The sequence below is a fragment of the Pholis gunnellus genome (genome assembly GCF_910591455.1).
Source record: "Pholis gunnellus genome assembly, chromosome: 2".
Taxonomy (NCBI): domain Eukaryota; kingdom Metazoa; phylum Chordata; class Actinopteri; order Perciformes; family Pholidae; genus Pholis; species Pholis gunnellus.
This window is the reverse complement of record NC_136536.1, coordinates 26,230,251-26,253,480: the sequence shown is the minus strand read 5'-3', so window position 1 is coordinate 26,253,480 and position 23,230 is coordinate 26,230,251. Positions and strand designations below refer to the sequence as shown.

Here is a 23,230-nt window from a genome sequence, read left to right as displayed (position 1 = left end):
AGTTTAATACTTGCCCTGGTAGCTGCCTGAACATGGCATAGCTGATCTTGCCCTGGGGCTGTGTATCCAGTGTCTTGCGAGTCTATTTTCAGCTCAAGCATTGTATCCACATCAAGAGTTGACGCATCATCCTCTCTTCTCCCTCACATCCCCATGCTCCCTGAGAGTTTTGTCTTTCTGTTGTCAGCGAGGTGATTACCACTGTGTGCTGCAGTAAATGACCTACCTAACACATGTGGCCTCTCTTTGTCTGATACTGCTATCCTCTCTACATCAGCCAGTGCTGGGACTTTAACTGCCTTTCTTTTGCTCATTTGCTTGAACATGGACCAGACATCCCCTAGCTCTACTCCTCAGCCAATGCTATAACACGGTTCTCTACATGTCCTCTTTTCTTATCCTGTTTTGATGGTCAGACAATGCCCCTTTCCACTGAGTGGTAGAGCAGAGTCCTCCTTCAATCAGAGGATCGTCGGTTCCATCACCGGCTCCGCTAGTCCATGTTGATGTGTCCATTGGCAAGACACTTAACTTGTTGTGTGAATGTTAGATAGTCCTGATGAGCAGGTGGCACCCTGCCATCAGTGTATGAATGGGTGTTAATGGGTGAAGGATGACATGTAGTGTTAAAGAGCTTTGAGTGGTCGGAAGACTAGAAAAGAACTATACAAGTGCAGTCCATTTACCATTTACCATTCCTTTGAGAGTCTAATGTCTTGAGACAAATTGTTTCTCAGTGACCTGAAAGCCTTGTTTCATTCTTTTATAACTCTGCTGCATTTTTTAAGGAACCCCTTTTGTTCCTGCCATGTGTTCTCTTTGTTATACGTATCATTGCAGCATTTCGACTGTGATTTGTCATTTGCGATCTTCAATGTTTCCTTCTAGTGTGATCAAATGTGCTCGCAACACATCTTACATTTCTCCTACTCTGCCTTATCGACACCATCCAGTAAATACTCTAGTACTCCCTACACCTATTAACATCCAGTGATGAGAACTGGCTGTTAACATGCAGGCATTCACCATATTATCTGATACCATTGTGAGATCCAGACATGATGCTAAGCCCCACTTCACATCCGCTCTACATTCCCCATTGGGGAGGCTAATGATCTTTTGTTAATCATTTCCTCCACTACAGCCCCATTGTTGTCTCTGTGGTTGCTACCCCGTAAGCAACCTTGTGTATTCAATCTTACACCATATTTCCCCCTCTGCCATTTCATCTAGCATGTCAACAGTTAGTGGTTTACATGGTTTGTAAAAAAAATTAACTAAATATTTCAATATTTTTAGCTACAGGAGAGGGATTCACCCCAAAGTCCAAACCGTCTTTTAGGAATGTAGCGCATCCTCCACCATTTTGGTTGTTAGGTCTGTCTAGTCTGATAAACTGTAACCTGGAATCACAAAGTCTGATTGAGGTCGTAACCAAGTCTCTTGCACACATAATACAGCTGGAACTTCCTCTGAATTGTATATCTAATAAATACTTAAATTCCATTGAAATATATGGAGTACCATAATTATAATCTTAAACATCAACCTGTTCATCATTGTTGGCTGACAACATTGCATGAATCTGATCAACTCTCTCACATCACTGTAACATTAATGTTGTGACAGATTAAGACCACACAGTTTTGTTCTCTACTAGTGTTTCAGTGTTATCTTTACATTTAAAACAGAAGCAGTCAGTGCATGTATGGGAGGTTGTCTGTTGGTTTGTGCATCAAGTGTGTTAATACCACAAATTGCTGCACCTCAGTTGACATTTCAACTAGAATGTTTTTGCCTGTTCTGATCCCCTGATTTCCCTTAATGCTTCTGCTTGTGGTATTTTGTTCATAATCTTAGCCATCCTTTCTTTACTTTCCAGCCTAAAAATACAGCTCATCTCCACAATTAATTAAACAATGTGTGGCTGAGTGGAGAGCAGGGCCGTCTTTCAATCAGTGGGTTGGCGGTTGAAACCCCGGCTCTGGCGCCACTGATTGCATGTCGATGTGTCCTTGAGCAAGACACTTAACCCCAAAATTGCTCCCGTAGCTGTGCCTATGGTATGATAGCATCTGAATTGTAAGTCGCTTTGGATAAAAGCGTCAAATGACTGTAATGTAATGTAACTACAGCATTTAACCTGCCTTTACATTCATAAAAACCTGAGAAAAATGTGAAAAAAATGGAAAGTGTTTCCAGATAACTTCTGACTTGAAGCTATATAAATAAAGTGAATTCAATCGAGTGGTTTCTCTCACACTGTAGTTCATGTAGCCCAGTCTTTCCCAAACCTTTTGTTCTGGGGACCCACTTTTTAAAGATGACAAATAAGTTGAGGGTAAGGATAAGTCCTTACTCATTTCCTACTTCATTTGTTTGATGTCCAGATAACTAGTGAGAACTTAACTTGTTTTCAGTTGGACAGGATGTGAGAGGAGATAAAGTAAATCTATCGATAGCGCCCCCTACAGAATTTCAACGAAGAAGCCCCCACATCTGTCAGGATCCCTGTTGGACCGTGTGTGTAACCTCTGTTTTCCCCCAATCTCCTCTCCTCATGTGGCTGTCATTTCCCTGTGTGTTGTGTTGTGCCATGTGCTCTGGAATTTTTCTTCTGCCTCCAGTCACTCCCATGGCCACACCCCTGACTGGTGCATGGCTGCAGCCACTCAGCCAATTACCTCTCGCAGGCTGACACACCAGACTCTAATTACACTAATCCTTTCTCCTGCCACTATAATAACCTTGATCCTGCAGTCTGGGGTTGTCAGTTCGTCCCGTCTTTCACCCGCTTCAACCCCGTATCGCCTGCTGTCTCGAGCGTCTGCTCTCTGGTGTCCTACGGTCCGGGAATCCCCCGTGCCCCTGTTGTTTCCCAACAGTTCTTCTCGCCGACGCTCTGCCTGCCTACGGTGTCTGCCTCCGGTGTCCTACGGTCCGGGAATTCCCCGTGCCCCTATTGTGTCCCAACAGATCTTTTCGCGGACGCTCTGCCTGCCTACGGTGTATGCCTCCGGTGTCCTACGGTCCGGGTATCCCCCGTGCCCCTGTTGTGTCCCCACTGGATTGTTCGCCGACGCTCTGCTTGCCTCCGGTGTCTGCTGATCCGGGAATCTCTTGTGTCCTCCGGTGTCGTGCCACGGGACATACACCGTCAATCTGCCTGCCCTCCGGTGTCAGACCACGGGTACCACACCGTCGATCCGGCCTGCACGCTGTGTTGGACCACGGGCTCCACACAGCCTTTCCTGTCTATAATCAGCTGTGCTAAATAAAGACTGTTTTCCTGACTCTATCTCCTGTGGTCTTGCAATTGAGTCCTAGTCCTTGCATTCCCGTGACAACATCTACATTTCACCTATATGTAAATGGGAGTGGCGGGCAGTCAGGGCCTGCAAAGCCTTCTCTGCTGGCCTAAACAGAATCACAAAGTTATATTATATATATATATTTTATAATTTAATATTTTTTCTTAAATACATTTAATTTTTTCTTATATGTATTATAATTTATAAAAATATTTTTCCCATTATCTTATTTTCTCTTTGCACAGCTACTGTGCTCCTCAGTTGCTCTGCTTCCAGTGCAACTTGTTTTAAGTAGAGCTTTTATCCAATCAGAGTTCACCTCTGTCTCTAGGTAAGAAGAGAGGCCCCAGGCCTGCAGACTCACCCAGTGCTTCCATGTGCAGTTTAAGTTGAATGGGGACGATATTGTTGATTCAACCAATCAGATCTTTAGTTTGAGATTCATGGACGCACCAGAGCAGGCCTACAGTGACGTCAGCATTACTGCAGCTCAGAGTCCAGATGCCTCTCTGCCGCAAGGTGCAGAGTGTGCTGTGATTGGTCAGTGGGCGGCACGTGCCTATGTGCCCGCGAAACATAATGCTTGCTCGCAGAGCTTTGGTGGTAGCAGACAGAGTTCAAGTGGAAATATTTGAAAGACATTTTACCTAGCTTTGTTTTTTTAATATGAAATGGTGGAAGGAGGAGAAACGGATTTAGTGGCGGAGTTACTGGGAACGCTTTTCTCAAGAAGGACATTTCTGAACAAACTGTAAGACAGTAAGAAATGACCCCACAGCTAGCAGCCCTGACCAGCCAGGAAAAGGATTTGTATGCAGCGTCGGAGAAGCGTTGCACATGTTATGGCTGGGAATGTGTTTCATTTTAACTGAGCGTCGGTACTTTTGGAGAGACTCGAGTGGATCTACAACTCAACGACAACGTTCGCAGGGAAACAGCTCCACAACCGCGGCCCGCCCTTCGCCGGTCCACGGACCGAAGACGAAGACCGAACGGCGGCAGAAGACGGACAACCGACCGGCGACGACCGGCGAAATATAACTGGGGAGGCTCGACTGGCGTCGATGAATCGAGAAGGACTTCTTACTGGAACTGATGTACTGGGATTAAACTCTTTGTCAACAAAGAAAGGAGGATAGACAGCATTTGGTAAGTGAAGTTCGTTTGTTTACCTCTACAGTTACTACTGTTCATTTGTCTATCGTGGCGTTTTTATGAATAATATTTGAATGGCTTGTGCAGATCTGCTGGATTGATTTGTTGCTTTGTTGTCATATGAATATATGCGACTGCTCTTGTGAGTTTGTCATTGTGTTACATTGATTTGGACTGTATTGTCCGTTAATGACGCAGCGTCCCGTCATGCTCGTATTCATGTATCTGCACTCTGCATTTCGTGTTTTGTATGCTAGGTGTTGAACTTCATGTAACATTTTATTTCATTTGTCAAATGTTGCAGTGTTATGTGAATATGCAGCTTTTACACGAAACAAATAACCCGTAGCTGTGACGTCATAATAAGGTTATTAGAAGTGTCGAACAGCACTGAAGGCCCAGGTATAAAATCCACGGCCCGCCACTGGTAAATCGGAAATGGGCTAGCATTTATATAGTGCCATCCTAGTTACCCAAACACTCAAAGCGCTTTACACTATATATGTCATCATTCACATTGATGGCATGCAAGGTAACATTTGGGTTGGACCAATTTCAGCACATGTACAAAAGTTGGTAGGAACATGTCCCATCTCATGACTTACAGAACAGCCTCTTGGTGCCTATCCCCACACCCAACAGGTAGGCTGCCATTTCAATCTAGTGGGCAATTTCTGTGCATTGTTTTGCCATTTATAGTTTGTCTCATGAACATTTGAGAAGCTTTTGAGTCTTCATGTTACAATTTGCATGTTTTGTCACAGCTCTGTCACTTCCATCTCTCACTCACCTAACCAGCTCATTCAGTGCACCTGTTAGTCACACCCACCTCATCTGCTCAATCACCCTCACCTGCTCACTCTGCTTCAAGCCATATAGATCCCTGCCACGCGTGCTCGCACGCCATGTCTACCTGCCCGTTTGGCTCGTCCTATTCCCGGTTTCCCAGTCTGCCTGCGCTGCTTTGTCCTGCCTGGTTTTCCTCCCTTTCCCTCCTTGGATTCCCTGCTGTGTCCCTGTAAGATTCCTGTCTTGTTCTTGACTCATTAAAAAACGTTTCACACTGCATCTGGCTATGTCTGCATTTGAGTCCTCCACCAAACCCCTTGACATGTTTCCACGAAACAGGAAGCTGTTGTAACTTGACTGCACATCGCCCAATGTTTTACAACTGACTTTTTTGTTGCTCCCATGACAGAACTTGGAAAATTGGAAAAGAAAGTTTGGAGATTTTCTGCATCACTGCATGGGACAATCTACAGTCTGATCTTAACCTTCAAAGCATAGTAATCCGGAACGAGTTTAAACCTAATAAAATGATATCCTTTTTTACACCATAAAAATCCTGTGGACACATTAGAATTGTTTTTTTATTATCCAGGAAAGATGTTATGTCAGCTGTGTGTAATTATGCATAATTATAGACTGTGGGTGTAACACCTGCTGCTGCATGATTACAGGTAATCAACGGAACATGAAAACCTTTATACCTTCCACAAGGAGTGAGGGCCAGGGTTCAAACCTGACCTTGAAACCGGTTGTTTGATGGAGAAAAAAAAGACACACTTACTTGACTTCACTTTTGAACATCAGACAGTTATGGCAATTGAGCTTTCTCTATGAAAACTGAGCAAAAGTAAATATACTAAAGATATTGGGAGCTGGTTTAAAGCTCTATAAAAGATAACTAGTATATTGACCTTGGTATAAGATGATTTTTTTGTCATTGTACAAGCAGCTGTCAATGACAATGTTGGTTAGAATCAGCCACTGATTCAACCCATTAAAGACTTAAAGGCATAAATTGTGAGTGAGCCCACTCCTTTGGCTGAGAAGCAACCCCACACATGAATGGTCGCAGGGTGCTTTACTGTTGGCACGACACAGGACTGATGGAAGCGCTCACCTTTTCTTCTCCGGACAAGCTTTTTTCCTGATGACCAAAACAATCGGAAAGGGGATTCATCAGAGAAAATGACTTTACCCCTCAGCAGTCCAATCCCTGTACCTTTTGCAGAATATCAGTCTGTCCCTGAAGTTTTTCCTGGAGAGAAGTGGCTTCTTTGCTGCCCTTCTTCACACCAGGCCATCCTCCAAAAGTCTTCAACTCACTGTGCATGCAGATGCACTCACATCTGCCTGCTGCCATTCCTGAGCAAGCTCTGCACTGGTGGTGCCCCGAGCTGAATCCACTTTAGGAGACGGTCCTGGCGCTTGCTGGACTTGTTGGGCGCCCTGAAGCCTTCTTCACTACAATTGACCCTCTCTCCTTGAAGTTCTTGATGATCCTATAAATGGTTGATTTAGGTGCAATCTTACTAGCAATTCATCTGATCACTCTTCATAACATTCTGGAGTATATGCAAATTGCCATCATAAAGACTGAGGCAGCAGACTTTGTGAAAATTAATATTTGTGTCATTCTCAACTTTTGGCCACGGGTGTACAGATCAAGAAGTAAAACTCAACATAACTAAAATTTTCATGAGCCCAAGCATGCACCCAAACCAACAAGACCTGAAAATGGATCTATGTGCTTGCACAGGCCCCTTTTCAAAATGCATGTATACCTTTTTTTAGAACACCCTTCTGTCCCTATACTATTTGCCTATACTGTCTAAGCCGGCGCCTTGCTGTGAAATAAATCATTAATCATATCATAGTTTTGTTGTATTGAATTTCACTTCAATAGAGATTACTACTAAAGTTGCTTTGATCGCTGATCTACTGTATCTGTTTTTCTATTAATGAGAACGTGCTCGTTGTCTTATACAAACTTATCACAGAGATTGTGCACACATATTTGAAAAAACCCCTCATACATTCAGTTAAATTATTGCATATATAGCTTCTTTTCTTAACTCTTGAAAATTGTAAAATGTCTGTAGGCTAATATTTTCCAGGGCTGCCCCAAGTCTTTTTGTGGCACAATTCGGTCGACACATCAAGTCATTCTAAACGCAAAGCAGGGGTAAAATTGCTGGGTGCAGATTTCTTTAAAAATGATACTGAATGTGAAAAACAAACCAGGATCCAGTGTTAAACAATCAGTTAGTATGTCAAATAAACTTTGCAATGTCCAGAACAAGTGAAGTTAAAATGACTGAAAAGAAAGAAGATGAACGAACTAAATCAATGTCTGCACAAGCGGCTTTGGAAGTAACAGCAACAGGAAGTTCGTCACAGTTGTTGTTGTTTGGTCAAAGACGTTGCTGGGGGGACGGACATCTGGACTACCTTGCTTAGCCTGCTGCCACCGCGAGCCAGTGCCAAAATGAATGGATGGATGGAGTTCATCAAAGTGTAAGTGATTCTGTCAAAATGTGATCTGTTTTTTTCTTTGTTTGATTGTAATCATCAAAACTCACTGTTGAGATATTATGTCACGTTTGCACATGTATTTCGACTCAGTGCACACTAACGAAGGTTTTATCAGACAAGAATGCTAACTGTAATGATACTTTGTTCACCTCTGCAAGGACGAACAAAAAGTGGAAAGTTGAAGTCATAATAACGGTGGGATTTTCTGAGCCTTTTAAGCTCTTGGCCAGAAGAGAGGGACCAACGGAGAGTGGCTACACTTATGCAATGGAAAAAAGACAAGGGAAAGCTGGACTGAACGGAAGGAAAGGCAAAGAAAGGAAAGAGGAGAGCATTATTTCAAAGAAAGTGCTGGAAAACAGCACTATGGGAAAACCTGCCACTTTGAAATAAGGTAAGAGCATTTTTTTGGACACAGCACCACATGAGATGAGTATTCCAGAAGGACCGCTGCTGGATTGCTGACATTGGCCAATCAGTTTTTTTCTACCTCGACCACAGAGGGGAGGAAACACAAAAGCAGAGCAGTGGGCCAGGCCTGTGGTACATAGTGCTACTCTGGGAAAAAGCAACCCGGCGCCTGGAAAGAAACGTTATGTCACCCGCCTCACGTGATGCTGTGTTGTGCTCTGCTGCCATGGCGACGGCGAAGATGATGAGGAGAATAAACGTGAGAGAGCAGCAGCCTTAACTGTTGACGTTAAAGAAACACACTAAGTGTTTGGGAGTTTATACCGCCGGTCAACTTCCCCATAGAATAATGACAACATAAACACAAAGCCATGCAGGTGTTCCCGGTCGACTGAAGCCTGTTACTGGCCTTTAGTTAATAAAAGAAACACTTGACTAAAAACTCCTCTGACTCATACCAGTTACCTACTTAATTATCTTGGTACCCTGTGGGACAAACAATGTCCCACAGGGAACTCCATTGTTCCCTGTCCTTGGTAGCCTCCCAAATTAAGTTAATCTTGGCTAGTTTGTCCTGCACAGTTCTGTTCCAGGTCATTTTTAGGCTTCCAGGTTTTCTTTTGCCTGGAGGAGTTCATCACTAGTGCTGTGATCTTAAAGAAAAGAGTGTGGCCCGGCCATTGGAGTCACCTCTGCCCTATTTCATTGATGGCGTTCTTGCTTTTGGTTTTTCTGTATTAAAATCCAAGGATGCGATTTTGTAAGGCCAGAGGATGTCACACAGCCTTTCCGTCATCCATTGTGGACAACACGTTCTCACTTCTAACTCGTCAAATAGCGACGCTTGGTAATGACCAAGTCACCTGAAACCCCGGCACTCTTTAGCATCTCTTTGAGATGCCAGGCTTTCAACTAAAAACTATCGACCCGGTCACAGCTTTTTTCTGTCCTGGCCCCACAGTGGTGGAATGAACTCCCCACTGACGTCAGGACAGCAGAGTCACTGCCCATCTTTCATCAGGCTGAAAACTCACCTCTTCAAGAAGTGCTACCCTGAGCCTTCCACTTAGCACTCATTGTATTCGTATTAGTTTGTTTCTGCACTGTACGTTTGCTCTGGTTTATGCTCTTAGATGCTTGTTTGAAAAAGGAGATGCACTTATGACTTCTGGTGACTAGTAGTTCTCTTGAATACTGATGTTGAATACACTTATTGTAAGTCGCTTTGGATACAAGCGTCTGCTAAATGACTGTAATGTAATGTAACTCCAATGTAAAACCACCCACATTATCACGAGACAGTCAGAGCAACTGACGTAGTTTTAGGTCAAACAGACATTCACTGAGGAGACCGCTGGTTGTGTCCCTCATTAAACCAAGTCAGTATTGACTTTTTTAATTTAGTTTTGTTGCGTATCAAGCATATTTACCAAGTAGTTTTGTTGCCTAAATCAGACCAAGTAAACCCATGAACTAAGTAGACCTTTTGAAAAGACACTGTATGCATTTCCTGTGAACATCCTGTGACACGAAGAATAAAATGAGCGGAAACACGCCGTCCCTGAAGAACCTATTATAATAATAATATTATTATTATTATAATATTTTTCCCATTATCTTATTTTCTCATTGCACAGCTACTGTGTTCCTCAGTTGCTCTGCTTACAGTGCAGCTTGTTTTAAGTAGAGCTTTTATCCAATCAGATTTCACCTCTGTGTCTCTAGGTAAGAAGAGAGGACCCAGGCCTGCAGACTCACAAGTGAATCCCTTTGCAGTTTAAGTGAATGGGGACGATATTGTTGATTGTCATTGTTTTCAACCAATCAGATCTTTAGTTTGACATGTTAGGCGTATTCTTTGACGTGTCAGAGCCTGCTAGCTGGCCTACAAGTATGTCAGCATTTCGTGCAGCTCAGTTTTCAGGTGCAGCTCTGCAGTGAGGTGCAGCGTGCGCTGTGATTGGTCAGTGGGCGAGCATGTGACTATCGTGAAACAAAACTTAAGGAAGCTGGCAAAGTAGTAGTTAGAGTTTAAATTAAAAGATATGAAGAAATTATGAAATTTTTAGCATTTTGCTTGGTGTAGATCTTTTTTTTTTTTACCTAGCTTTGTTTTTTTAACACTCAATGGCTGAAGGAGGAGAAACGGATTTGTGAGTTGGGATTTAACCGTGGGATTAAACTCTTTGTCAACAAAGAAAGGAGGATGGAGTTTAAGTGGACATCATTTGGTAAGTCAACTGCGTTTGTTTTTTTACATCTAATATCTGAATGGCCCGTGCCCTCAAGTGTGTAGCAGAATGTGTGTGGCTGCTGTTGTTTTCCTGTTAAGCTAGTTTAGCGTAGCTTCCCAGAACACGTGCGGTGCCTCAGCTTTTTTTGTTTTTTGCTTTTTTTTGTTCCGGGTTCAGAGGTCACAAAGCCCGTTGTCTCCTACGTGAGCGCAGAAAACATGATATTTCCTACAATTTAAACTTCTGCATTTTCCAAATGCACTAGTATTATTCTAACGTATTGTTCGGTTCGTAAGCCTCATACCGAACGGTTTAATACAAATACGTGTCTTGTTACACCCCTAGAAACGAATAATAACTGTAGCTGTGGTGCCATCATGAGGTTATTAGGAGATGGTTCAGCTGCAGGACAGCAGTGAAGGCCCAGGTATAAAATGCACGGCCCGCCACTGGCCAGATGTGTGGAGGTGTGGAAAAGTAGACAACGTCCCTTGATTTATTTTCCCAACTGTGACTGTGAGTCCTGGATGTCGGAGCTTCCTTAAACCCAGCAACAGGGAGGAGTTGTCACAGGTCATCCAAATACCATGTGTAACATAGTTGAAAAGGTTCAGGTTAAATCCCGCTAAATGGGAAAAATATGCCACCTGCACTGAATAGTAGACGCAAAGGACTATGGGTAATCCTCAAAGCAACGGAGGATTCACTACTAGGTAACGTGTCTGTGAATGTCTGTGGACAATATAACGTTAACTAACTTGAAAAGTACAGGAAAGTTGAGCTGGCTTCATTTGTTTGGATATTATTTGTCTTAGATTATATTCGTCATGTTTTCATTAAGTTAACCAGTAAAAATGTCTCCAGTGTAGCTAGCTAACACTAATGTGATTACGTTACGTGCTTTCCCTGCAGGTATTGGCGGTGGGCGTGGCAGAGGGTCATCAGCAGAGTGGAGACACTTGAGCTCATCAGCAACACTGGCAACACATGGGCCCTGTGTGCCAGTGCACTCTGTTAAAAACCTTAACCTCTTTAGTCTCAGTTGGTCCCTCTCTCCTTCCTGAGACACCCATTTGGTTTTTGGTTGACATCATGGTTTGTTTCTGCACTATACAACATTGCACACACACTTTCCACTCATGCACTTACATACACTGCTGAACTTACTGACTCTACATGCCACTGTTAGTTTAAGCTTACCTCTTATGTTGCCAATAAGTTAATAAATAATTGTTAAATTGCTTGGTTGTGTGCATCTCATTCTTTTGTCATGGCCGTGCGGCCCAGTTTGTGACACTGTGATGAAGAAAGGCTGGGGAAGACGTGGAGTCATGGCCATCACATCCAGCAAGCCCTTCATGCTCAGCAGATCATTTGCAAGGACAGGGAAGGACGATAAATTAGAAGTATACAAGTAAAAGATAAGCAAGGATGAACTTGATGAAAAAAGGAGAGCAAGAGGACAAGCACTGCATGCTGACAACAATATGAATCATTGAAAATGAGGCTTGGCATTCACTCCGTGCTGTCTAGCAGCTTTGGCCTTGATAGGATAAGAAACCTGATGGAAGCACAAACTCTGTATCCATTACCACTTAATGTAAACACACACAGACAGGGATACAGTATGCCAGTGCAGTTCTGTAGGCCCACACCCAGCCTGGAGCTGCCAGAGCGCAGTGCTGGCTGAAAGAATGGCTTCATGCCATGCACTGATAAGCTCAGCGGAGGCTCTGGTCCCCCCTCAGGAAAGGCCACTTGCAGTATCTGCCAGCTGCATGGGACAGAGCCCAGCCCTGTGGCTACAACACTGGAGCCCTCACTGACCGCTGCAAGATACTGCTCCACTTCTCGCTGCACCGTGGGGTTGTAGTTAGACTGGGCAGATATTAGATTTGATTTAAATCAAAATGACTTTCACCTCAGAAATTAGTGCTGGGCGGTATGACCAAAAATGTGTATCACGGTATTTTTTAAGATTCTGTCGGTTTCACGGTATTTCTTTTTTCCTTGCCTGTGTTTTTATATAGGTTTATAGTGACTTACTCTACTGTCAGGAGTACATAGAATATAAAAACATTGTAATGTCATCATGTATAAAGGCTTTACTTACTATAGGGTGTGCTCGTATGTTCGTATAATGTTGGGATAGCAGTTTGGCTGAAGTATTTTCACCCCGGTCAGACGTACCTTGAATCCAGTGTTTTAGTCATTGCTCTGAATCCTGCATCGCTCCTTTCTGTTCTTTAATGTAACGTTACTGTAGCGACAGAGCCTCTCCCAGCTGTTAGCAACCTGTTGTGTTAACAGCTGGGAGTTGTGTAAATGTACAATTATTAGTGTTACAAATTGTTTATTTGTCATAAACCCTTGTGTTAAAGAGCATTAGTTGTGGGTTATTAATTGTTATGAAGTTATAACCATGATTAGGGGTCCCTCTCAATACATTTAAGAGAACTAGCTCCGACCGTAGTGCCCTCCGCGGCGAACAATATATTTAGCTTCCCGTTGAAGAGTGACAGCAGTTGTTTCGGCTATGCACCTGACGGTGTGTGAAAAATTCATATCATACGGGAAATTAAAACCGGTATACTGCCCAGCACTATCAGAAATGCAGCTAATTTAGTATATTTGTGTTGTAGTAATAAATAATTATCAAGTTCAAGTGTTTAATTCTCTGCACAACACTTACAGTAGAGCAGTTATTGCCAGTGAAATTCTTCTTCTCAGGCTCTCTTCAACAATGATACTACAAATATGTATAAAAGAAAAAACAGGCAGTAAAAACTGCAAATCCAAGGCATACAACATAATTTGGAGCAGAAATTAAAATAGGAATAAAACAAAATGTAGAATAAAATAAGATAAAATATTAGCAGATGGAAAGATGTGCGGTGTGTTCAGGTACAACAGGTAGTGGAAGCAGTACGAAGGTAAAGTACACAGTGTGGAGTGAGCTCAAAAATATTCTTATGACCTGTGGGATGATCCGTCTCTGAGCCTGGTGGTGCAGAACCAGATGCTCGTACTGTCTACCAGACAGCAGCAGGCAGAATAGTTTGTGGCTGGGGTCATGGGGGTCCCTGCAATATGCAACCAGTCAGGATACTCTCAATGGAGCACCTGTAGAAGATGCAGAGTATCCTGGAGTCCACGTTGAACCTCCTCAGCTGCTGTCTTTGTGATGGGGTCTGTGTGGCGAGACCAGGTCAGGTCTTCACTGATGTGAACCCAGAGGAACCTGAAGCTGCTGACTCTCTCCGTTGTAGTCCCATTGATGGAGATGAGGGCGTGTCCTTCTCCCTGTCACTTCCTGTAGTCCATAATCAGCTGCTCAGTTTTGCAGAGATGGCAGAAAATTATTATTAAATATATAGGGTTCAACTTTCCACATGACGGTTCATTCAAGCACACACAGAACTCCCCATTCTCAACTCCTTACCTGACACAGATCACAATCTCAAACTTACCATGTCAAAATGAGTATCAGATCCGTTCTTTTTGGAGATTCTAATAAGTAAGGAGAACATTTATCCATCAGCAACAATATTCAGGAAAGAGGCTGTCGGGAACACACTGGTCCTGCCCCCTCATGCCATCCTAAGAGCGTATAGACAATCCAGTGGGACAAGTCTTACAACATTTCATCCCAAAGGCCCAGATCATGATTTAGAAGTTCCAAGAGTAGCAACAAAACAATCAAAAAAACATTTAAAAGATTATTTCCTAAAATGTTGTTGCTGCACACTCCTAAACCTACAACTAATGGCAAAGCTTGCAGTCAGTACTCTCCCTGGTCCAATAGTACAAAACACTGGCATGTAGCCTTCTACAACTGCAAAAAACATTCAAGGGCCACCAGAAACAAATGGAAGGCACCACAGACTCTCTATCGCCACCCTTAGGAGACCGCACTCCTGCCCCCCTCTCAAAATGAGTGAGGGACTAGCACAAACCATGCAGTTACTGGTAAAAGTGTTCTAACCCCCCATTTATGTGCACCTCATAAGGGATCATATACCATTGGGGGTTCCTGCCCCATAGCTGTATGCTGGTAAAAGTCAATGCACCCTCCACAGTCAGATAATCACACATAAAAGCACCATCTACAGACATGATGAATCACATCTCACTCTCCTTGCATCCCACGGCGCCCCTCCCTTCCCCTCTTTGAGGATTGTCAGGCTACAGACTCGCCCGGGGAAACTTTTCACCACTGTTTTCTCATGGATTCCTCTCTAACGGGAGCACACAGAATGTTCACATGTTCACATCCACAAACTGAATCGACCCTCTGTCTGCTGGTCTGCAGTGGAGAGGATCCTTCCAGATCTGTCGCCCCAGGCTGCCATCATGTTGCAGTTTCAGCAATGTTTGGCTAGGGGATGCCAAAGGAACAGCAAACTGCTTCATCAGAGCTGTTGGAGGAGAACAAGTGGAGCCGACACATGACTTCCTAAAGTGGACTCACTGGATTTTGATTATCGATCTATAATATATTATTATTATTAATCACTACAAATGTTTTTTATTCTGTCCCCCAAAAACCAAATCACTTAGCCTACGTAACCTTGAACACAAACATGAACCATCAAGCACCATTTTTATCATCTAATCCATGGTAAGTGAACTTATTAAAGCGCTGTAACAATGTATTAATATGACAAACTACTTAAAACAACCTTTGTATATGTGCAGAGAGATTAAAATGCATATGGCTAAAAGTCCAAATAAATAATTGGAAAGAATATAAGCCTGTCACGAAATTAAGTTGTGCTCTTATTTTTGTTGACTGTGCTAGTGATTTGACCACCCAACTAAAGGTTTCTACCGATCTGTGACAAACTAAAATAAATCTTCTTTCTTCATTCGCAAGATTCTCTCTCAAAGTCACCAGCACATGAAGCGGGTCTACTTGCCAAACCATTAACACGTTCAAGCAGAAGTCGTGCAATTTGTGTTTCCCCTTCCGAAGCTAAATGTGTCTTGTCTCGCGAAACACCACCCATCCTCTGTGGGTTCTCTCTCTCTCTCTACAGCCGCGAACCAAACGATTCACATAAACGCTCTCTATTCTTCTGCTACATTCATGGCCCATGGGAAAGATGGTAAATAGGACCTTCTTGTGTGGAAATCCTGCGTACATCAGGTTTGAGTCGATGATTGAATGGACTGTGTTTCTGACGTGGAGCAGTCACAAACTGCACGTTGATTACAAACACTGTCAACAACTGGAACTGTTTATACTATTATTAATATTAACATTAATATAATTATTATTAACCCTATTTATATTTTTTGTATTTATATTTGGGTTATTATTTGTATAATTATTTATAATCTGGAAAATAGGTACTGCCCTCTAAAAGCTATGATAGACAATATGAACGCAGCATTAGTCAAAGCTTCGATTTTCAACCCAATTACTGTTGCAGCACCAAACACTCACTTTGGTGTGTTTGTATGTAAAAAGAAAATCACGTATTTAAAATGTAAAAGGGGCCTACATAAGTATTAGCAAGATTGGTACATTCAAGAAGTAGGTCTATTAGTAAAACTAATATCTTCTCCATAACAGCCATTAAATCACTCCACTCAGAGTTTGGATTAAGAAAACTATAGAAATATACTTAAGTAGCCTATCGAAAGTAGCCTAAAGATACTCATTTGGCAGAACGGCCTATTTTAGCATTTATATTAGCTATTATATATGTAATAGTAGCCTAATGTGTTATTATTACTGACGCCTTAACGTGTAAATCAAATGTAACAGCTTGATTGTATGTCAACTTTTAATCTACCAAGTATAGCTGTCAAATAAATGTAGTAGCCCAGAGTAAAACTGTCTGCAATAAAGTAGCATCAAATGTAGATTGTTAAGTAAAGAACAAGTACGTGCACTTACTACTGTAGTTGTTACTGTAAGAAAGTGGACTTGTTCCCATATGACGTGAACGCAGCATTGGTTTCCCTCCCTCTCCCTCCACTTCTATCTCTTCTTCTCTGCTCTCTGCAGGGCAGGGGTGGGGGTGACGGCTGGTTCCTGGAAGAGCCCAGCCTGCCTGCAGAGTCACTCACATTCCTGGCTGGGATTCAATGACTGAGCCAGACACACAAACACAGAGGGGGGGGGCGCGTGAGAGAGAGAGAGCGAAAGAGAGAGACCTAGACGGGGCGAGAGGGAGAGACAGAGAGAGGAAGGGAGAGGGGAGAGAGAGAGAGAAGGGAAGAGGGAGAGAGGGAGGGAGAGAGAGAGAGAGAGAGAGAGAGAGAGAGAGAGAGAGAGAGGGGGAGCGCTCTCAGACTTCTCCTCTCCACACAGTCAGAGTGAACTGCGGGGGCAGACGGAGTGGATTGCAACAGTCCTCCTCGACAGCGGAAAGAGCCTCAAATAAGGATTGTTTTATCGAGCTCTATCGACTCACAACTCCCCCTTTTGTTATAATTTTCGCCCACTTCTTTTGGGAATTCGACAAACAGAACTTTTCGCTTCTCTTGAGTTTGGAGAGACGTTTTTTTCAGATATGGACAGTCGGCGACCCGCTGCAGGGAGCGACTGGCCGGTGTTCACTCTGTAATCACGGGAATAAAACTGAAAACTCGCCTTCTGGGACTTTTTACTGGATGTTTGATGAAGCGCTTCGCAATTTTGGTCAGTTCTCGGACACCGTGGATTTACCAGGTTCAGAAACGGATAGATACTCGTGATTCACAGTCGACGACCAGAAGGATTTACGCTTCTAAAGTTGAAGGAAAAACATGGAGACTGTAAATCGGCAGAGCTTCCAGCCTCATCCGGGACTGCAACAAACTCTCAAGCAGTTCCACATCAGCTCTATGAGCTCTCTTGGCGGACCGGCGGCTTTCTCTGCCCGGTGGCAACATGAGCTCCTCTTCAAGAAGGAGGGTAAGGAGCCCGAGCCGGTCCTGCAGCATCTGCCGCCGCCGGTGATGCCGGGCCCGCTGTTCATCCCGTCGGACCGCTCCACGGAGAGGTGCGAGACGGTGCTGGAGGGCGAGACCATCTCGTGCTTCGTGGTCGGCGGGGAGAAGCGACTGTGCCTGCCGCAGATCCTCAATACGGTGCTGCGGGACTTCTCCCTGCAGCAGATCAACTCGGTGTGCGACGACCTGCACATCTACTGCTCACGGTGCACGGCGGACCAGCTGGAGATCCTCAAAGTCATGGGGATCCTGCCCTTCTCGGCGCCGTCCTGCGGCCTCATCACCAAGACGGACGCGGAGCGGCTCTGCAACGCCCTGATCTACGGAGGCGCCTACCCGCCGCGCTGCAAGAAGGAGCTGAGCGGAGGCTCGCTGGAGCTGGAGCTCACCGAGAGGAGCTTCAAAGTCTACCACGAGTGTTTCGGCAAGTGCAATGGCTTGTTCGTGCCGGAGCTGTACAGCAGCCCCAATGCAGCGTGCATCCAGTGTATGGACTGCAGACTAATGTACCCGACCCACAAGTTCGTGGTGCACAGTCACAAGGCACAGGAGAACAGGACTTGCCACTGGGGCTTCGACTCGGCCAACTGGAGGGCGTACATCCTCTTGGGCCAGGATTATTCGGGGAAAGAGGAGAAGGCTCGTCTGGAGCAGCTCCTGGACGAGATCAAGGAGAAATTCGACTTCGCCAATAAGTACAAGAGGAAAGCATCGTCCAGGGTGAGTCGGTCCTGCTCACCACGGAGCTTTGATTCCTTTTGCTTTGTCTTTATTACCCCCATTGTCAAGATCCAGTTCATGCATCGGAGCTCATCTTCAGTGTTATTTATTTATTTCTTCTCTTATTTTCCTGCTCAGCTTTTTTTGTGTAGCACTTCTCTCTAGCAGCGCAGAGCTTGTTCTGAAGTTGCTCGTAGTGTCCCTCCCTAGATGGGACCTAAAGGACCATCAAAAGTTCTCTGCACAACACTAGAAATTGCCCCGACTCAAGGGAGTGCTAGATTGGTTCTTTGAGAGGGTTTGCTGCCCCCCCCCCCCCATCGACATTTGTCCTCAGGTAAAAAGTAAATAAATAAATGAATCTGGGGCTCAACCTTTTAATATGGATCTGTAAAATGAGTTCTGTATTCTCAACTACTCAGTATTGGCTCGTCTTTGACATATTGTTACTAATTGGACCTCATCCAGCAATGACAACAAAACACCTCTGGTGGCAATAAAGCCATTATTTGCCCGTGAAACACCTCTCAGGCTCACTTTTATTGGCCAGTACTGTAAATACAATCTCATTTACCAACAAATGGCTCAATGGGAAACAGTAAACAACAGTTAGGGTGTGTGTGTGTGTGAGCTTAAATTTAACATGAATTCAGATGTGAGGAAATAATTCTTTCCTCCAGATTAAATGGTATTTCATTCTACTGTTTCTCGCTTTCTCTCACTCACTCACACACTCACACACACACACACACACACACACACACACACACACACACACACACACACACACACACACACACACACACACACACACACCCTGAGGAAAGGGTATCTCTTCCTTAATCTAAATGTCTGCTTGTTCTTTCATTGCATGTGTGTGTGAAGCCTCATGTCACATTAAATGTACCGTTCGTCTGTCTGTCATTTGCCTGTCTTCCTGTGGGTTTAATCAGCGCTGCTATCAGTGGTTGTGTCCACATTCACTTCTTGCGTAATATAGTTGTAGCACGTTAGAATAATGAGAATCGGAGCATCCATGCAGCCAGGTGTTGGCTCTGTATGTTTCCTGCGGTTTCTGTGATCAGATACAAGACTTACGACCAAGTGAAGTACTTTTAGACAGCTGAGTCTGGTTCTCCATGCTTCCTCCAGCTTTGTCAGACTGTATGAGGGGATTATAATCTGTGCTTTGGTGTGCAGACCAGGCAGGAGGTTGCAGAGAGAGTAGTTGGGTGGTAGACTGATAAAAGGACCCCCCCTCACACCCCTCATCTAGAAAAAAAGGCCAGTGCAGCATTTGCATGAGCTGTTACACATGAATGGAGTTGATGGAGCAGGGTTTAGAAGTATTGTGGTGGAAACATAATATGATCGCAACAAAGGAGAGCATTCAGCAAACATCGGATCCCACCCCCCCCAAACATCCACCTACCCGAGGCCAGCCACCCACCTCTGACATACACGCACCCACGCATTCATCCTCCCCCACTTTCCTACTTTCCACTCCAGTCCGACTGAAACCAGAGTGGACCTCTGGGCAGCAGACTTGTTGATGAGGCGCAGAAAGCAGAAGCAAAAGTGTTTACGAGGAGCTCCCATCCAGTTCTTCACTGAGGCTTCTCTCAGTGGAATCTACCAAAGAAAGAGAAATCGGGGAGACCATTGAAGTCTCGAAGAGTGCCGAAGTCCTGCCATGCATGGTGAATACCCACTCTTGGCACACACTTCCATTCAGACTCAAGTGGGCACACCTCAAGCACCCCCACTTCCAGGGGCCTCTTCTATTTTTATAAGTGCCGACGGGGCACCCAAGTGTTAAGCCCAAGGCTCATTTGAGCCTCTACCCGGCTTTTTAATTTGACTCCTCCTTTTTCCCCCACAAGTACCGTGTTTCAAGAAACGCTAATGAGGGAATACATGCTGGGTGGGAGTTGAAGAATATTGCTTAACTTATGGCAACAGAGCTCCCCTTTGTCAGCACATTTCAGCACAGCCGAAGCACTTTGAAAAGGTTCTTGGAGGATGTGAGGCAGAGTGCTAGACTGTGTCATGCCGCCTTCTACCGTTCAGCACACGAGAAAATGCCATCATCCTTGTGCCGTCAGCAGAGTAACCGGGCAGCTCTGTGAATATTAATGAGGGTGTTTCAAAAGGGCTCGCAGCAGTCTCGCATGCAGACAGACACAGGAAGTGATATTGTCACACTTCCCTGCTTGCAGATGCTCTTCTGAGAGCTTCCTTCTGAGACGCGCTGAATCACAGAGCGTTGAGCAAAAGCCACTTTTCGCTTTTTGCAGCATGCCTGCATTTTGTGGAAGGAGTGCGAATTAGCAGTACAAGTTCACTCTCTGTTCTTATCTGAGAGGATGTGAGCCACATCGCTGAGTGTAAACAGCAGCGAGCCAATGCATCGGCCTATCGAATTGTTTCACTTTAAATGAGTTGATGTGCTGGGTGTGGAACACTTCTCTCAGCTGCTCCTGCCAGCCCTTGGCTGTAAGTCTTTTGGTTTCTGGCTGGTCCACATGTGGGTGGCACACATAATCAGTGGCTTTCCGCATCAGGATGTTTAGATAAGGGTTGCGGCTGCAGATTTAGTGTGTTGCTAACTTTATAATTCGCCCTCAAGATGATGTGATTTCTACACGATCCGTCTGTTTAAGGCAGATATGAAGACGAGAATAGGGGGAGCTCATGCTCACTTCAAACGCAGACAGTTTATGTCCAACCTTTTGGTGCAGATCCTGTTCAGTTTCAACAGCTCCCTCACCTTTGGAAATAAAGTGTATTTTCTTTGTTGAAGTCATGGAATTGGGCACAACATGTTTACAGGTGACCTGCCACTCCTTCAGAGAGGTGAGGAGCTTTAACTGTTGTGGAAACACTCTTTACTTGGCTGGAATAAAACATGTCTGCTGAAAACATTCAGGGGAATCCAGATTGTTAATCTCAATCCAAGGATACATTGTGATTCTGAAGTGGTGGGAAGTGATTTGAGGTGTATTAAGAATCAGCCAGAACAATTCTGTGTTTACGCTCCATTATGTTACTGTACCCTGCAGGCTGTTTCCATGCTTTAACCTGTGGTTCATTGCAGTAAAAGCTGAAGCTGAAACTGAAGCAGACTAGTGTTCTGTTGGACGGAACTATTTAGCCCTGAACATGGCAAAGTGAAAACGTTATTCATTTCTGTGGTTTTATATTTGGCTCTAAAGCATTGCCCTTCCATATCTGTCTTCCATTCTCTAATGCGCAGGAGCTAAAACTTCCCCTTTTACTTACCTAACCCACCCCCCCACCCCTGAGAAGCCCCCACTGCTGCCTGGCCTCCGGCTGAAGGGGCCGCTTGTTTCAGGAGTGAGGTGGGGCAGTGGTGGTGGTGGGGGCCCAGAGGAAGTGAACTCCCCAAGGGGATATAGGCCCATGTCCTGTTTGATATGCAAGGCGCTGTGTTGGCTCAGCCTGCTGACAGCCAGCCATGTCCACGCGGTGGACAGGACAACAGCTGGTAGCTGTGCATTTCAATGGCTGTTGGGGGAATATTTCCATTCTCTCTTCATGGGTGTTTGGCAAAATGCGATGGTTGAAAAAGTGTGCTGCAATTTTGTCCTGATTGCGTGCGCATGTGTTTTTAAGAGATTCAATGCTGGATTTTCTTTTGGTGGTTCTCTGTTTTGCCTGACAAATAGTTTGATTTAGAATTTGCCCTCTGTGCTTTGAAAAGGCCACCAATTAAATCAGGCCTGTGTAATGAGTTCTGTTGCCTGGTCAGAATGCCAGTCTGTGTTTCTGATGGAGGACAGTCCATACTGTGAGGCATGACTGAGGCTCAGAGAGATCAATGGCAAATTGACATTCAAGTGTCTTTACGTCAAGTGGGATTGAACACTCCATCACTTGTCAAGCTCAATTGAAGCGGACTGACAGACCAACACAGAGTGTCTCCTCAGTGGAGATCACTGGCTGGTATCTGAGAAAAAAGAAAAACACACTTTTTAGGATTTGGACTGTAATTGCTCTTATCTTGAATGCTATGGAAATGCCAATTTGTCGTTAAGTTTGTGTGCTGAAACTTTTGTTAATTACTTTCCACATATGCAGGGGCTTTTCCAAAGCCTTTTTCTTCCTATATGCAGGAAAGTGCTAAAACTACTCTTGTTTGGGTGAAACGCTCAGTGAAGATGGATTTTGCTCTGGGGCTCCTCGACAAAAACTTTGAGGAACAATTGTGTGGAGAAGTGAAAGGTCTGAGCGATGATTCTGATGTGTCACCACAGCCATAGACAGGAGAGCACTACAGCACGCATGAGTAATACCCCTTTCCCTCCCAAACTAGCACATATATGCAGGTTTCTTAAACACGGGGAAAACCTGCTCAAAATACGCAATAGACTCTTTTCCATTGCACTGGCCTTTCCATTTTTTGTTATTTCCCTGCTGTGTATGACATCATTGACGTGCCAGCAAGCACCAGGAGCAGGGTTACAATAGGGTTGGGAGATATTTAATTCCCCTACTGACGATATTGCTTTAAGAAAAACAACAATAAACAAAATTATTTTCCAGAAAAGTAAGTGTGCATTCATACAGCTTAGCTTAGTTTAGCTGCAGCTTAGCTTTAGCTTAGCATTCAAACACCAATGAGGCAAGACTTTCTAAACCAAGCAAAGAGCTTCATGGCTTTCTAATAGGACCCGTAATTAGAAAGCCACATGATACAGGACATGAACCTTTGTGACTGACCAAAATGTACCTGCAGCATGGGGTATTGACATCTGTCAACCACCAAAAATTGGCATTGAATTGAACATATGATTAGTTATTTTGTTTGCTCATTCTTTGCTTCCTAATTATATTATAAATGTTCCAGGTTTTAGACTTTAGACAAACGTCTAGTTCAGCTGCTTGTGTTTCGACAATATTTTGTCATTATTGCTACCGTTGGCAGTTTTTCTAGAACGTCTGTATTTCTGAAAGAAAGGAATCAATAATGTCGGTACCAAGTCTCAGCTATTACATTGGCATTATTCGCAACATTTTTCAAACAGTACCTAGCCCCCAGTCTGACCCTCCGATTCTAATATTAAACGTGTAAAAATCTGTCATGCTGTATTTCAGAGAATAAAGTCAGCT

The 23,230-nt window shown here is 44.1% G+C and overlaps 1 protein-coding gene across 1 annotated transcript in view; it reads left to right on the top strand.

Annotated features, from left to right (window-relative positions):
* The first annotated feature begins 16,647 nt into the window (after positions 1 to 16,647).
* Positions 16,648 to 23,230, top strand: part of LOC306704539 (ski oncogene-like) — a 74,113-nt gene continuing 67,530 nt past the window's right edge. The window contains exon 1 of the mRNA XM_079170929.1: positions 16,648 to 18,097. Within this exon, the coding sequence (XP_079027055.1) occupies positions 17,192 to 18,097 (906 nt within the window). The 5' untranslated portion in view covers positions 16,648 to 17,191. The remainder of the gene's footprint in view (positions 18,098 to 23,230) is intronic.